Consider the following 15,270-nt stretch of genomic DNA (forward strand, 5'->3'; position numbering starts at 1 on the left):
GTCGCACCCTGCGGCATGTAGGATCTTAGTTCCCCGACCAAGGATCTAATCCGTGCCCCCTGCATTGGGAACGAAGAGTCTTAACCACTGGACTGTCAGGGAAGCCCCTCACTTATAATGTTTTTGAGATTCACTTATATTGTTTGTAACAGTAATTTTTAAAAAACTGCTGAGTAAGTAGTCCATTGTAAATACACCATAACTTACTTATCCATTCTCTCGATGATGGACATTTGGATTCTTTCCGGTTTTGGGGTCTCAAGAAGATGTACATTCTTGTACCACTCTTTTTATAGACATGTTTCCATTTCTCTTGGGTAAATACCCAGGAGTAGAACTGCTGGGTCACAGGAGAGCTGTATGCTTAACGTTAAAAGAAATGGCCAAACGGTTCTCCAAAGTGGCTGAAATTTCAAATTCCTACTGGCAGTTTGTGGGTTCCAGTTGCTCCGTATCCGTGAATTTGAGCAGATTGTATTCTCATTTTATGTATGAGGAAAAAAAAGATACCCAGAGAGGCTGATTTGCCTAAAGTCATATGGTTTGTATGAGCCAGAACCAGGACCCTGGTGCTCTCCATACTGGAGTTTACCTACTTTCCATCTGTACTCCCTCACCCTTCAGTGTTGCATTCTCTCTCATCTTGATAGTTGTCCATCACATTAGTTTAATTTTCTTGCTATTTTTATGCCTTCCAAGGGAAATGACAATTAAAAAAATGATGTAATATTTATTGTACCTATCTACTTAAAATTTTTTAATGTATAAAAATTACATTAAAACATCAATATGCAATTATTTTCCCACCACTCAAAAATTTTAATATGTATTGAAGATTTTGGACCAGAAAATGTGTAAAGAGAAGACAAGAAATATCAAAATAACTTATAACAAATTTCTAAAACCTCTCACATTTTAAATTTGTAAGACAAAAATATGATTTAAATACATGTTTGCCATTATGGTATAGATAAGAAAATAGCATCCATACTAAAATTAATTCATCCTACTTATCAAAATTCCTAGTATAAGAGTGAAAATACTCAGATGCTTATAAATAGGTATTCAAAAGTTTCTCTTGGTCAACATTCTTTGGTGTTCATAAAACTGCATATATTATTATGTATCTATTTATCATACAGTCTTTTCAGACTATACATTCAGTTTAAATTGTAAATAAAAAAATATAGATATTACTATAGAAACTAGTTATAGAGTAAGTATTTTGATTTCATAGTGCCCAAGGGTTTATGAACAAGATTTACTTATTAAACTTTAAAATAACCACCTAATTCTTTGATATTTCTTCTACATCTACATGTTCCAGAAATTAAAAAAAAAGTTACATCTATAGGCAGAAAATTAACTCTGAGTTGACAATTATTTATGACTCTCTCCACTGGCTGTTCCACAACATATGAAAAGATGAAAAGCCTAGCATTGCTTGGATACCAGCTTAATAAGCAACTTGGAATGCCAGATGCATAACAAGAAATGGAATTTTCTACTTTAGAGGAAGAAGACAAGAGTGAATAACATGAACACAACTTAGTCTAAGTTCTTTACCCTAATAAAGTAATTATTCATTTGCAAATATTACCAAAAGTAAAAAAATTTATTTTACAGAGTGGTTGGCTTTTGTAATACATCAAAAACTGTCATGTTATCCTTCACTATTCTCACTGCTGCCTCATATCAGTGGTTGAAGTTTCTCCCAAATAATTTAGTTTACATTTAAAGTGGCAATACAGGTTTTACTTAATGGATTTAAGTTATAATTAGAAACCAGTTTTATATACAGAAAATCCATAAATATAGAACTTTTATTCCTATTTTATCCTAGGGCTATGCAAAAAATTGACTAAAAATTTTTCATTTGGGTCTTTGTAATAAACATGTAAATACATTATTTACAATGGAGATGCTTTCTTACAGAAAGTAAACACACAGAAGTTATTTTGGTCTTCACTAGAATCCATCATTATATGTTCACTTTTGAAGATGATATGATACATCATGTTCACTTAAATTTTAAGTTTCCTGTTTTACACGTAATTTAAACAATTATTTTACTTGTACAATTAACGCTTCATTCTGTATTTAAATTTCCTTTAAGAAAGATTCCTTGATCCAACTGTAGGGAGCTTTAAAATTTTTTTCAAATACCACAAAATGTTTCTGTACAATTATGTGCAATTTTCTTCCTTCTGGCGATATTATAAATACCCGGTCATTTCATCTTCATTGTTCATACCCCAGGGGTAATTCCCAAGTTATCTCACATGATGTAAGTACCATCTTTGTAGTATTTCATGGACTCCATTTGTTTTGTCATAGCCAGAACATCATGAAATCCAGTACTTAGGCCAGACATATGTTGAAAGTATGCTTCTTTTTCCACTTGAATTGTTAAATTGTTTACTCCAGCATCTTTAAGTATTCCTGTAACCTGTTATAAAAATCCATACATTTAAAAGCATTTAGATTAATGCATTTAGTGCGCTTGGATTAAATAATAGATATCACATTCTTTAAAACAGCCACAGATAGTCAATGATAAGTCCTTAAAATAATGTTTATTATTTAGCTGGTCAAATATTACATAGGATCTTTTAGAAGGCCAGTAAATCACTGACCTGACATTCAAAGTAGAAAAGGAAAACAGCTACTGTTTCCAATTCGGTAGGTCTAGAATAGGGATACAGGAACTGTTTTGATCCTTATCTCCAACCATGACACATACCTGCCAACTTTATTATTATTATTAACTTAGGACTATATTTATAATAACTTATTTCTTGACCATCTATTGGGAACCAAGGTGGATTACAAATGAACTTTTTTTTACATTAACTTAAGCTTGTCCTCCACATACTAAAACTTGACTTTATTTTTTACCATTTTTGGATATAAAACAAATCTAGATGTAAAAAAACAACTTATCCTTGGACAGCTGTAAGAATGATACTTTTAAACAATTAAATGACTACTGAGCTGTATAACTTACAATGTGTGCAATTACCTCAACTGAAATTATTTTAAAAACTTAAGATTATTACCTGCTGTACTATTCTTTGTTCCAGCACATCAGATGTCACCTGTATATGAATTGTTCCTGCCACAATATTGGCAGAATGACGCCAAAAATGTGGATCTCGGTATGATATTAATCCTTCAATTTTCTGTAGCTGTCAAATAAAAGGAGAGGTGATATAAATGGATTTGAAGGCTAATTTACTGAACACAAAGCAGTCTTTCTAGTCCAGAAACCATTATTAAGCTGCTTAAAAAAAAAAAAGTAATAAGGAGAGCCCAGAAATGAGAAAGGAATGGGAGGGACAACTAACTTCAAGTAAAGGTGTCTAAAATATTTTGACCTGGCAGTGATGCCAGGGAAGGAAGTTTGGAATAGGAAGTGAACAGGGTTACACAGGTGACTTTAAACCCATTTTCACCGATGTAAGATGTACTTTGCCTAGTCTAAACATTGGATACGTTCAATAAACCATGTTGTTTCCTTTATATTGATACAAACATTCCAGTATTATTTGTTATATTTGAGATAACACATGCAAAAGATATCCTTCATGTTCAACAACGGAGGGCTAGTTAAATAAATTATAGACTATCCACACAATGTAACACTACCCTGTCATTAAAAATGTATTAGAATATTTATCAACATGACATAATTAAGTGGGGAAAAATTTACAAAGCAGTACAAAACATTTTTTTGGCCATTTTTATTTTAAAAATATTTTTATACAGAAAAACGACTCAAAAGTGTTTCTGGGCTTCCCTGGTGGGGCAGTGGTTAGGAATCCGCCTGCCAATGCAGGGGACATGGGTTCAAGCCCTGGTCCGGGAAGATCCCACATGCCACGGAGCAACTGGGCCCGTGCGCCACAACTACTGAGCCTGCGCTCTAGAGCCTGTGAACCACAACTACTGAGCCCACATGCCACAACTACTGAGGCCCACGTGCCTAGAGCCCGTGCTCTGCAACAAGAGAAGCCACCGCAATGAGAAGCCCACACACCGCAATGAGTAGTCCCTGCTCACCACAACTAGAGAAAGCCCATGCACAGCAACAAAGACCCAATGCAGCCCAAAAAACAAACAAAAAAACCAATAAATAAATAAATAGATAAATTTAAAAAAAAGTGTTTCTTTCCAGGTGGTGAAATTATATGTGATTATTATTTTTTTCTTTTTTCTACTTTGAAGCTTTCTGTAATGGATATGTATTATTTTTGAAATAAAAAACTTTCTTTTTTAGTAGGATGTATTAGTTGCCAATTATGAGAAAGTGAGAAAACTTTACTAATTTTATTTATGAAACCAGTGGGTTAAGATGCTATACCTTAAGTATTCAAGATGCCAACTGTTCATCAGCAGATCCTAATTACTTTAATATGATATGTCAGGGACTTCCCTGGTGGCGCAGTGGTTAAGAATCCACCTGCCAATGCAGGGGACACAGATTCGAGCCCTGGTCCGGGAAGATCCTACATGCTGTGGAGCAACTAAGCCCGTGTGCCACAACTACTGAGCCCACGTGCCACAACTACTGAAGCCCGTGTGCCTAGAGCCCGTGCTCCGCAACCAGAGAAGCCACCGTAATGAGAAGCCTGCGCACCGCAACGAAGAGTAGCCCCCACTCACCGCAACTAGAGAAAGCCCGCGCACAGCAACGAAGACCCAATGCAGCCAATAAACAAATAAACAAATAAATAAACAAACAAATAAATAATAAGATATGGCAAACCACAAGCTGAAATACATTCTATTTTGTGTTTGGTTTTTCTATGAATTGCCTGTTTATATTATCAGTCCATTTTCCTACAAGACTGTCATTTTCATTTCTCATTAGGTCAACTTATTTAATTTCAAATACTATTTTAAAAGGAAGAAGACTAGTAAACAAATTATACACAGTACCTTTTCTAAGGCAATATGTAGTTCTTTTTCATATTCTGGTGGCAGTCTCAGAAGGAGAACCTGACAGGCATCTTTAATCAGTGGGACAACACTGAGAAATATTAATATAGCGATAAAAAGAGAACAGAGGGGATCAGCAATGAACCATCCAAACTGCTCTATAAGAATGGTGGATACGATCACACCAATACTGCCAAGTGTGTCTGCCAAAACATGTAGAAATACACCTACAAGTAAGATACATAAAATATTAAAAATTAAAGCACATTTAATTTAGTTCTTTTATTCATTCTACAAATATTACGAGGTACCTATTATTCACCAGGCACTCTGCTAGGGGCTGGTACTTCAAAATGACTAAACATGGTCACTTCCATCAAGGAATTCATGGCATAGTGGTGAAAGTAAGGATGTGGGCAACTATTACCAGTGTGGTGAGTTTTATGATGGTGTGTGGGAAAGCTTCCTAGAAATCATACATGAGCCAAGTTTTGACATTACCTAAATTATTTCTACTAAAATATCAGAATAGGGAATTCTCTGGCGGTCCAGAGGTTAGGACTCCGCACTTTCACTGCTGAGGGTGAGGGTTCAATCCCTTGTTGGGGAACTAAGATCCCACAAGCCATGCGGTGTGGTCAAAAAAATAAATAAATAAATAAAACATCAGAATAAATATCTCAACATAAATGATACTTCCCCCATATTTTTTTTCAGTACAATAAAAATTTCTTAGTTCTTTTATAGTGAAAGTGCGTAATGCACAGTTTCCCTTGCAACTAATATTTACTCAAATGTCACTATGAAAAGGACTCTATAATTACAATAATTTATTTTTAAAAATTGACATTTATGAACAGTTGTGAGCATTTTCTGTAACAGATGACTTTAGATCTCTTTTTAGTTACAGGTTGGTTTTTTAAAATAAAATTGTACCAAGAGCCCAATACTTAATACAAATAAACAATGTCAATTCAGAACACAGTTGAAAGGTAGGACAGTATCTGGCAAGGACTCACCCCTCATGTTAGCATTCATGCCTCTGCCTGCAGATCCGTGGCTGTGACCGTGCCCATGGTCACTGTGTCCATGCACATGGTGTGAATGGCTGTGATCAGAGGAGTGACAGCTTCCTTGAGAAGCTCCATGGGTATGGTTATGGGCATGGCTAAAGGCACAGATACCAATAAGGTTTACTATCAGCCCTCCAACTGAGACTGGCTAGCAAAAAAGAAAAAAGAAAACCTTTAAATTTGTAATTAAAAAAATAAACTTGTTATTTAGAAGTTATTATGTTGCTATATATGTTTTTTGGTTTATAGTTTTGAAAATATTCATAGTAAAACCTCATTAAATTCAATAAGAAAATTTTAGAAGTGTGAATTTTAGAAGAAGCATTTAACTTTCAAATACCAAAGTGCTCACAAGTAAAAGGATTTAGATTTGCTTTAACTAAATGATTAAGAATAAAAATGTACTTGATTCAGGGTTTATGAATAAATAAATGATGCTAAAGTTTTGTTTTGTTTTGTTTATTTAAATAAAGAGTTTGAAAGTACTGCTTACTAGAGCAAGTATACACTGTACCTGAAATCTCATTTATATTACTAGGTAAATATCAATACTTTAAAAGGCAATGATTGTAATTTACTAATGAGTGGATTACAAATAAACACAGTCTTACTGTTTCTTAACTATAGTAAAATTTCCCAAAGTAAAAAAAGTACAATGGAAAAGCATTTTTTAAAAAACAAAGTAAATGAGATTGTCTTGATTTAATGGTGCCACAATAACACCCCAAAGGATACTTACCCTTGATCATCCCCTCTTACAAAATGATTTTGAACAGTAACTCTAGCTCAGGGCACTATTTAATTTACATACAGCTACAATTTCTCCTTTAGAGAAATCCATTTGTTTTATTTTTAATTTTTTAAATTAAAAAAAAATTTTAACATCTTTACTGGCGTATAATTGCTTTACAATGGTGTGTTAGTTTCTGCTGTATAACAAAGTGAATCAGCTATACATATACATATATACCCATATCCCCTCCCTCTTGCGTCTCCCTCCCACCCTCCCTAACCCACCTCTCTAGGTGGTCACAAAGCACCAAGCTGATCTCCCTGTGCTCTGTGGCTGCTTCCCACTAGCTATCTATTTTACATTTGGTAGTATATATATGACCATGCCACTCCCTCACTTCGTCCCAGCTTACCCTTCCCCCTCCTCATGTCCTCAAGTCCATTCTCTACATCTGCGTCTTTATTCCTGTCCTGCCCCTAGGTTCATCAGAACCATTTTGTTTGTTTGTTTTTAAGATTCCATACACATGTGGTAGCATATGGTATTTGTTTTTCTCTTTCTGACTTACTTCACTCTGTATGACAGACTCTAGGTCCATCCACCTCACTACAAATAACTCAATTTCGTTTCTTTTTATGGCTGAGTAATATTCCATTGTATATATGTGCCACATCTTTATTCATTCATCTGTTGATGGACACTTAGGTTGCTTCTATGTCCTGGCTGTTGTAAATAGAGCTGCAATGAACATTGTGGTGCATGTGTCTTTTTGAATTATGGTTTTCTCAGGGTATATGCCCAGTAGTGGGATTGCTGGATCATATGGTAATTCTATTTTTAGTTCTTTAAGGAACCTCCATACTGTTCTCCATAATGGCTATATTAATTTACATTCCCACCAACAGTGCAAGAGGGCTCCCTTTTCTCCACACCCTCTCCAGCATTTATTGTTTGTAGATTTTTTGATGATGGCCATTCTGACCGGTGTGAGGTGATACCTCATTGTAGTTCTGATTTGCATTTCTCTAATGATTAGTGATGTTGAGCATCCTTTCATGTGTTTGTTGGCAATCTGTATGTCTTCTTTGGAGAAATGTCTATTTAGGTCTTCTGCCCATTTTTGGATTGGGTTGTTTGTTTTTTTGATATTGAGCGACACATATCTTAATTGTGGAAGAATGAAAAACTAAACAACAGTTATAAGTCAATGTTGCTAAAAGAAGATTGCACAAGATACAATGGGAATATTCAGAAAGGGAAATCTAACACACTTTAAGGTGGGAAGAGAGGGACTAAGGGAAAGTCTCCCACCAAAGGTAACTTTAGAAGCAAAGCCTAAAAGGGCAGAAGTGAGGGAAGGGCGTGAGAACTATAAGGAACAGCGCATGTAAAGATTTGGAGGTACGGGGAAAACATTAGAAGTTCCCATAGCAGTAATTTAATCTAGAGTAAAGCCTTTGAATATTTCCTCAGGTATTCAAAAACACATCTTCAAACAAAAACGTTTAATAAGGCAGAAAAGAAACTGTTTTAGGATATTATCTAATATTTGACTACTAGTGTATTAGAGAAAAGTGTATTAATTAATTTCGAAGAGTCAGCAGTGTAAATGTAAATAGCAAGATAGGAAGTTATGTTAATTTAAATTAAAAAATAAGTAAATAAAACCTTCCTAGGTCAGTAACTACAAGTAGTTAAACTTTAGCAGGGAAAAAGCTGTATGAGTTTGAGCAGAAATTCAAATAGGAAAATGAAAAGACTTACTGTTAACATGTGTGTGTCTAATTCCGGAGGATCAATTAATCTAGCCACTGATTCCATAAACACGAAAAAAGCTATTACCACTAGAAAAAGCCCATTAATAAATCCAGAGAGAATTTCTATTCGGCCATACCTAAAAATGCAGAATATATTTTTAGAAAAGGAAAATGACAAATATTTTTAAAGTATAAACATTATTATGTTACAAATGAGGAAATGATTTTCAATGACAGATTTTCAATTATACAAATAGTAAGACTAAAAAATTACCAAGATTATAAGTATCATACTAATGCTGGAAGGTTCTTTCCATACATATATGTTTGTTGAAATCTTATATATTTATCAAAGTCCTTTGTCAACGTCCCTTCTTACACAAAGCCTGTCCTAATTTCTTAGCAAGAAGTTATTTCTCTCTCCTTTAATCCTTTGGTGTTCTCTGTATCTCCGTCACAGCACATAGATTGGGCTTTGTATCAAAATTTTTTGTAATTTGGGGTCATCCATCTTTCAAAATATAAACAGCTGAAAGTAAGAGCTGAATTTATTAACCTATTTACAATAGTTCTTATCAAAATATCTTGCACAAATCAGGGATTCTAATATTCGCTGAACTGAATGATGACTTAGTGAAAGGCTACTGCATGCATAGCCACTTTAAATTTTGAATTCTCTTTCTAACTGCAAAGATGTGAATGACCATGAACATTCCATTACCTCAAAGAACACTGTTGGCCAAATAGCTCACTATTTAACTGATTTTTTGCTATCTACCTATGAGAGGGATTTGTCAGGGAGTATATAGTCTTAAGCTTACTGCCATTCGGTATTTATCAAATGCTTGGTTTAGTTTCTCTTATCTACTTTAAATTAAAGAAAAATGAAGCTCTGAAAAATTAAATTTGTATTAAAAGTAGTAAAATTTTATTCTATAAGATGGAATTTGCTACAAGCCTTGACAGTCAGGGTACCTACCCATAGGAGAAAATCCGAGTTGCTTTCCATCTACTCATCAGGGCTGCAAAAAGTCCCATGACCAAAGCAGAGCAGTCAAAGAGCATGTGAAATCCATCTGAGATCAGACCCAGACTATTGGTCAACACGCCATAGAATAATTCCACAAAGGTAAAAAGCTAAAACACGTTGAAAAAAAAATAGGAGAGGAGTATGTTGGGAAATACTGTTTCAAGAGAGATTTATCAGAATTTAATCATAAGGATTTTAACCTTTAGTTACCCAAACCTTACTTGAAGATATTATATAACTGTCTCTTTCGTTATTTAACTGGTTCTCACACAAGAAACTTCATTTCATATAAACTATAAGAAATCAAGCTAAATCAGATATGTCTATCTTATAAACTATTTAAAAGGGGATAGTTTTATTTATATGTCTGTACAACTAAATAAACTAGACTATAAAATGTCAGCAAACTGGTTAGTAGTGAGATCTTATAAGGAGTAGATAAAAATCTTTTTTTCTTTTTGGCTGTGCCGTGTGGCTTGTGGGATCTTAGTTCCCCGACCAGGGATTGAACCTGGGCCCCTGGCAGTGAGAGCAAGGAGTCCTAACCCCTGGACCACCAGGGAATTCCTGATAAAAATCTTTATAAACTACTATATCTACTAATTTGAAAAAGCACACTAAACCAACGTTTTTAAAATACTTCAAAAAATTGTTTAAGTAGTATGAATATGATCCTGTAATCTTTCTAATACTTAGAGAAAATATAATTTTAGCCCATTTCTAATTACTAAAATTATTCGGGAATTACTAAAATTATACCAGAACTGTCAAAATTAAAAGATTAAGCTTTTAAGATATGCCACTAATATTTAAAACTCTTACCAGATTCAAGCACAAGAAGTAAAAGATCTGTCTAGAGTCATTCTCCTCAAGAATTTGTTTTAGTGATTCCTTAATAAACCTAGGGACTGACTGGGAGCTATGCTGAAAAGCATCACCCATGAAGTTATAAAGAGGTGTTCCTTCAGGAGAATATCCAATTAGGGTACCTTTCTGTCCTCTCTTAGAAGGAGATGATAAGATGTTGGCAGCTAGAAACGGGAGAAAAAAAAAAAAAAGGGATATTACAAAAGTTTAAAAAATTTAAGCCACCAAAACCCAACACAGTATCTATCAGCACTAAATGTATGAAGCATTGAACAAATTCCCAAATTTAGTAAATGACTGAACATCAGAATCCAAAAGATGAAATTTGCTAAGGGGAAAAATGCTTACACAAAATGAAGAATATAGCGCTCACTACCACCCCTCCAGAAAGGACGTGTTCTGTGCTCTCCTGGTGTGCTGCTTTGTTTATGGCCCGAAGCTGGTCTGTTATTGGATGCGTCCAAAAATTTCCAAAAAGTAGAGCACTAATAAAAATGGGAAAGGATCCATATCGGGCACATTTGGAAACTTCCATTTTGACTGAACAAATGGAATCGACATAGAAATCCAGGATCATGACAAAAAAAACAACCGTTGTGAAAGGCATAATGAGAGAAAACCAAGACTCGACTTTACTCTAGAAATTAAAAAAAAAAATTTGTTAATTCCATACGGGTATAAAGTTCACATCTTATATTTTAGTTAATCCCTTTATGTATAAACAAATATTCCCATGATTCAATATGATTTGTAAAATGCCAAAATATAAGAGTTATAAGATATTGGCACATTTTCCTAGTATTCCCCAAAGTATTAAAAAAAGAAGCATTATTGTTTAATAATTTTATAAATACTTGGTGATATATAATCCTTGGGTTTGTGGGTAGGTATTAAATTATTATTAATATTATTATTAGTATTTAACTGATTTCTATGGGCCACAGGAATGGGAGGGATATATAAATGTAATAGGACTCGATAATTTAAAGCCACTTGCAACATCAAATTGAAATAAAATACAATGTACTGAACTAAAATCTATAAATAACAGCAATTTATTTTACTTATTACCAATAAATTCCTGCTCTTACCTCAGTTGTCACAGAAAGAACAATGACCCATGGGCATAAGAGAAGCACAGAAACAATATGGGATAAAGCTTGAAGACGTTTGGTTCCACCAACATCTATAGAGAGTTTTCTGGAAGCTGTATGAAAACCAACTTTACAACACAAAGCCAGTACTAGCAATAATACTCCACCCTATGAGTAAAAGTAGATAAGTCTCATTAGAAACACACAGTTCAACACTCAAGCCTTAAATACATAATATTTAAAGAAATGGAGCTAGCATGTTTTTTCCATAACCCAAATTACTGAACTACTTAAATGGTTGGCAGTACTGTAAATTACTGATAACCTATTTTAAATGTACTTTTATAGCTACAGTTGCTGTAACTTTTCAGAATCTCTTGATCACCTTAGGAACAAAGAAAAGAACATACCTTGTGATCTGCCACACCTAAGAAGGCAATGGCTGTGTAAAGCATGTGAGTTAGAGCACTGTCATGATGTCCTTCAGCTAAGTGAGTTGGAGTGAAGGAAAAAAATTCCAAATATTAACTCTTTGAATCCTGAAGTCCTCCTGGAATTTTAGCTACATTATTTTGGGTTGACTATACACTAATCTGAGGGCAAACTTGACTATCCTCAACAATATGTTTCCCTTAAAAACAAAAGGAAATAATTAAAAATTTAATTTTGGGACATGATTTATAAATTAGAATGGCCTATATATATTTCTTTTGTTGTCTCCAAAACAATTATAATAGTGCTTAAGGCACAGTTGTTAAATTTTAGTGCTTAACCTCCAAAAGACATATGCATGCATACTCTAAAGAGGACAAAGGGACAAGGGCAAGGAACCTCCTTAGATCACTCCTATCCAATGGAATTGGATATGCCATGTAAAAATCAGTGCTAAATCTGTTTCTAAGCCATTGACCACATAAGCCTCAGCAAAGCAAGCAACAAGCAAAAGGGTACAGTGGGCAACAATTGTCTAACAATCAACCTGGAGTTCTGCAAAGTCATGCTGTCCTCTTTCACTGTAACAAAGTAAACTGACATTAGTTAACTAATAGGTTTTACAGCAGTATCAGTAACCAGAAGGATCAAAACTGGTGTTCTGAGTCCTGCTAAATGGAGTGGGCAAGGGTATGTAGATAGGAAAGAATAGTGCATGACTGCAGAGGAAAATGAGTAGATATATTTGATTGGAAAGTTGGGTTTATATAAGAGACAAGTGGGGGATGAGTTGGAAATAATAATTTAGAGCAAGAGGGAGAATACCAGGTTAAGGAATTTGAACTTCTTCTTTCAGGCAAGATGCCAAAGGTTTTTCATTTAATCTCAAAAAAGTTTCTATTTAATAATTGCCACTGACTTCTAAAAGGAGCATTTAAATTGTTAAATTACAAGAGAGCAAATAGATTGATTTTGTTGAGTGGTAAATCACCTATTTTTTTTTTAATAGCATCAGGACATTCTAAAATATTCTTTCATTGTCCCTAAATTTCTGAAAACTTAGGGTGCTGTAAAAGATATTGAGATGCTATAAAATATTTAATTTAGAATGAATTTATTCATTATTTGAATACTGATTTAGAATACCTACATCAACCTATGAAAGTTTCATTCATGATTGATCAGTATAATTCAGTCACTCCTTCATTTCCCATTGTGCCAGACTAAACAACTCCGATCTTTTGCAAAAGGATACGGTGTTCAGCCATTTTAGCCATGAGATCATCATTGTCGAAAAGCAATAGGCAGATCACAGCAATAATGAAAAAAGCAGCCCCTCTTGTCTGAAAATGAAGAGAATAAAAAGCAAGAATAGCTTTTTCAAGTGTTGATTTTTAAGACCATGACTATACAAATGCTAAAGAAAATTTTTTTCAGATAAATATTTAAAGAAAAAATAACATCTGACGTTAAAGTCCTTATACTGTACAACATAAATTTACAGTATTAACAGTAAGATACAAAAGTAAAGAGCTCCAACAAATCCTGTAGGGTATTTTTAGGGCACTGGACAATTTGACAACTTCAGTTGTCTCCTTGCTAGTACTGATCAGCATGTTACCATGTACAAACCATTAAATGTTCACAGAACTAATCTTCCTAAATGTTACTTTGCTTCTGTTTGAAAAGCCCAAGTAACTAAGGAATAATTAGTAGTGACCTAATTTATTCTACAACATGCAAGTAATAGAGAAGACAGCTGATTTACAATAATGTCAGTAACCTAGTTACCACTCTTCTAGGGAAAAAGAACTAAGAGGGCATGTTAAGAAAATTAGCAAAGTCATCTCTAATAGCTAGTAAAGGTATTAAAAGCTGAATACACTTCTTATGTTCTCATTCCAGGGAAAGGATTTTGACAAGAGAAAATTATAGAAAGGGCATTCTATCCACGTTTATGCAAATACTTCAGAATTTTTGGTACAGGAGCAATCTAAATAGTATTATTATACACTCTTTATTTACAAATTTATAGGTGTAATACCAGATATTTCGATAAAATAAAAATTTTAAGTGAAAAATGAGGATCCTATTTTATTCATTATATGACTACCACTACATTTGATAAATTCTCTATTAGTGTGGTAGGTATTTTGACAAAAGTTAGTATACACAAACCACATAATTTAAAATTTCATAATTTTCATTGAATCAGGACAAGGTAACATTAACAATACCCAAATATGGAGAATATAACTTAATCTTTTCTTAGCAAAGAGGGCAACTGAGAATTTTGTGATGCTTCAGAGTCAGACTAAGGAAAAAAAAAGTCACAGTCCTGGCGAGATGCCCAGATTCATTATTGACACTAATGACAGGATATTAAGATCCATACTCTCATTTCTGATTAGTGCAGTAAAATGTTTGTTTAATGTTTTAAAGTCATTTGTATTTCTTTTGTGAGTTGTCTTTTCCTGCCCTTTGCTCATTTCTATCGAGGATCTTCAGCATTTTTTTAAACTATTTGAGTGATTATATTTAAAAAAAAAAAAAGTAGGGGCTTCCCTGGTGGCGCAGTGGTTGAGAGTCCGCCTGCCGATGCAGGGGACACGGGTTCGTGCCCCGGTCTGGGAAGATCTCACATGCCGCGGAGCGGCTGGGCCCGTGAGCCATGGCCGCTGAGCCTGCATGTCCAGAGCCTGTGCTCCAAAACGGGAGAGGCCGCAACAATGAGAAGTCCATGTACCGCAAAAAAAAAAAAAAAAAACTTTTATCTGTGGCAATTTGTTATTGTTGTTAGTTTGTTGTTTGCACAATGATTTCTGTTACACAGATGCTTGTAATCATTATGCAGTCAAATGTACGTGGTTTCCCCTTTGCGATTTTTTTCTACTGGTTTTATGCTCAGAAAGTTCTTCTCTGTCCACAGATTAATTATCCATCTATATTTTATTCTATGCTTTTACAAATATCTTTTTTTTTTAACCACAAAAATCTTCAATCCACTTGACATTTATTTTGGAGTACTCTGTGAGTGAGGGGAAAAGATTAAATAGTGGCATATGCTTTAATACCCAAGGATCCAATTTGAAATCTACAGGCTTGGTAGACTCTGCTCTACTTGGCATGTTACTTTGTTCACTTTATTTTATTCATCTGCCTCCATTATTTAGCCTGAAAGCCCCTTTCAGAACAGAAACTATTAAACCTTATTTGCCTTTATTTCTCCTTTCCTCTGTAACGAGCACAATGCGTCATGCATAGGAAGCATTTAATTTGGTAAATAAAAGTATTGTAGGTGTAAGTTATAATTGCACATTGGTGATGCATTTACTGAAAAGAG

At 34.2% G+C, this 15,270-nt stretch overlaps 1 protein-coding gene across 2 annotated transcripts in view; it reads right to left on the reverse strand.

The window, feature by feature from the left end:
- Nucleotides 1-377: 377 nt before the first annotated feature.
- The window catches only part of SLC30A5 (solute carrier family 30 member 5), a 30,774-nt gene continuing 15,881 nt past the window's right edge, over nucleotides 378-15,270 (reverse strand). The window contains exons 6-16 of one of the 2 annotated variants that reach the window (XM_060009385.1): nucleotides 13,183-13,270; nucleotides 11,906-11,982; nucleotides 11,493-11,663; nucleotides 10,750-11,038; nucleotides 10,357-10,565; nucleotides 9,484-9,641; nucleotides 8,512-8,641; nucleotides 5,961-6,162; nucleotides 4,942-5,168; nucleotides 3,060-3,188; nucleotides 384-2,449 (exon numbers count right to left, since the gene is read on the reverse strand). In XM_060009385.1, the coding sequence (XP_059865368.1) occupies nucleotides 2,279-2,449; nucleotides 3,060-3,188; nucleotides 4,942-5,168; nucleotides 5,961-6,162; nucleotides 8,512-8,641; nucleotides 9,484-9,641; nucleotides 10,357-10,565; nucleotides 10,750-11,038; nucleotides 11,493-11,663; nucleotides 11,906-11,982; nucleotides 13,183-13,270 (1,851 nt within the window). In that variant the 3' untranslated portion in view covers nucleotides 384-2,278. Of the gene's footprint in view, nucleotides 2,450-3,059; nucleotides 3,189-4,941; nucleotides 5,169-5,960; nucleotides 6,163-8,511; nucleotides 8,642-9,483; nucleotides 9,642-10,356; nucleotides 10,566-10,749; nucleotides 11,039-11,492; nucleotides 11,664-11,905; nucleotides 11,983-13,182; nucleotides 13,271-15,270 lie in introns of both variants that reach the window. The other variant, XM_060009386.1, reaches the window with a different exon arrangement.

This window comes from Delphinus delphis, chromosome 3 (assembly GCF_949987515.2).
Source record: "Delphinus delphis chromosome 3, mDelDel1.2, whole genome shotgun sequence".
NCBI classification, from domain to species: domain Eukaryota; kingdom Metazoa; phylum Chordata; class Mammalia; order Artiodactyla; family Delphinidae; genus Delphinus; species Delphinus delphis.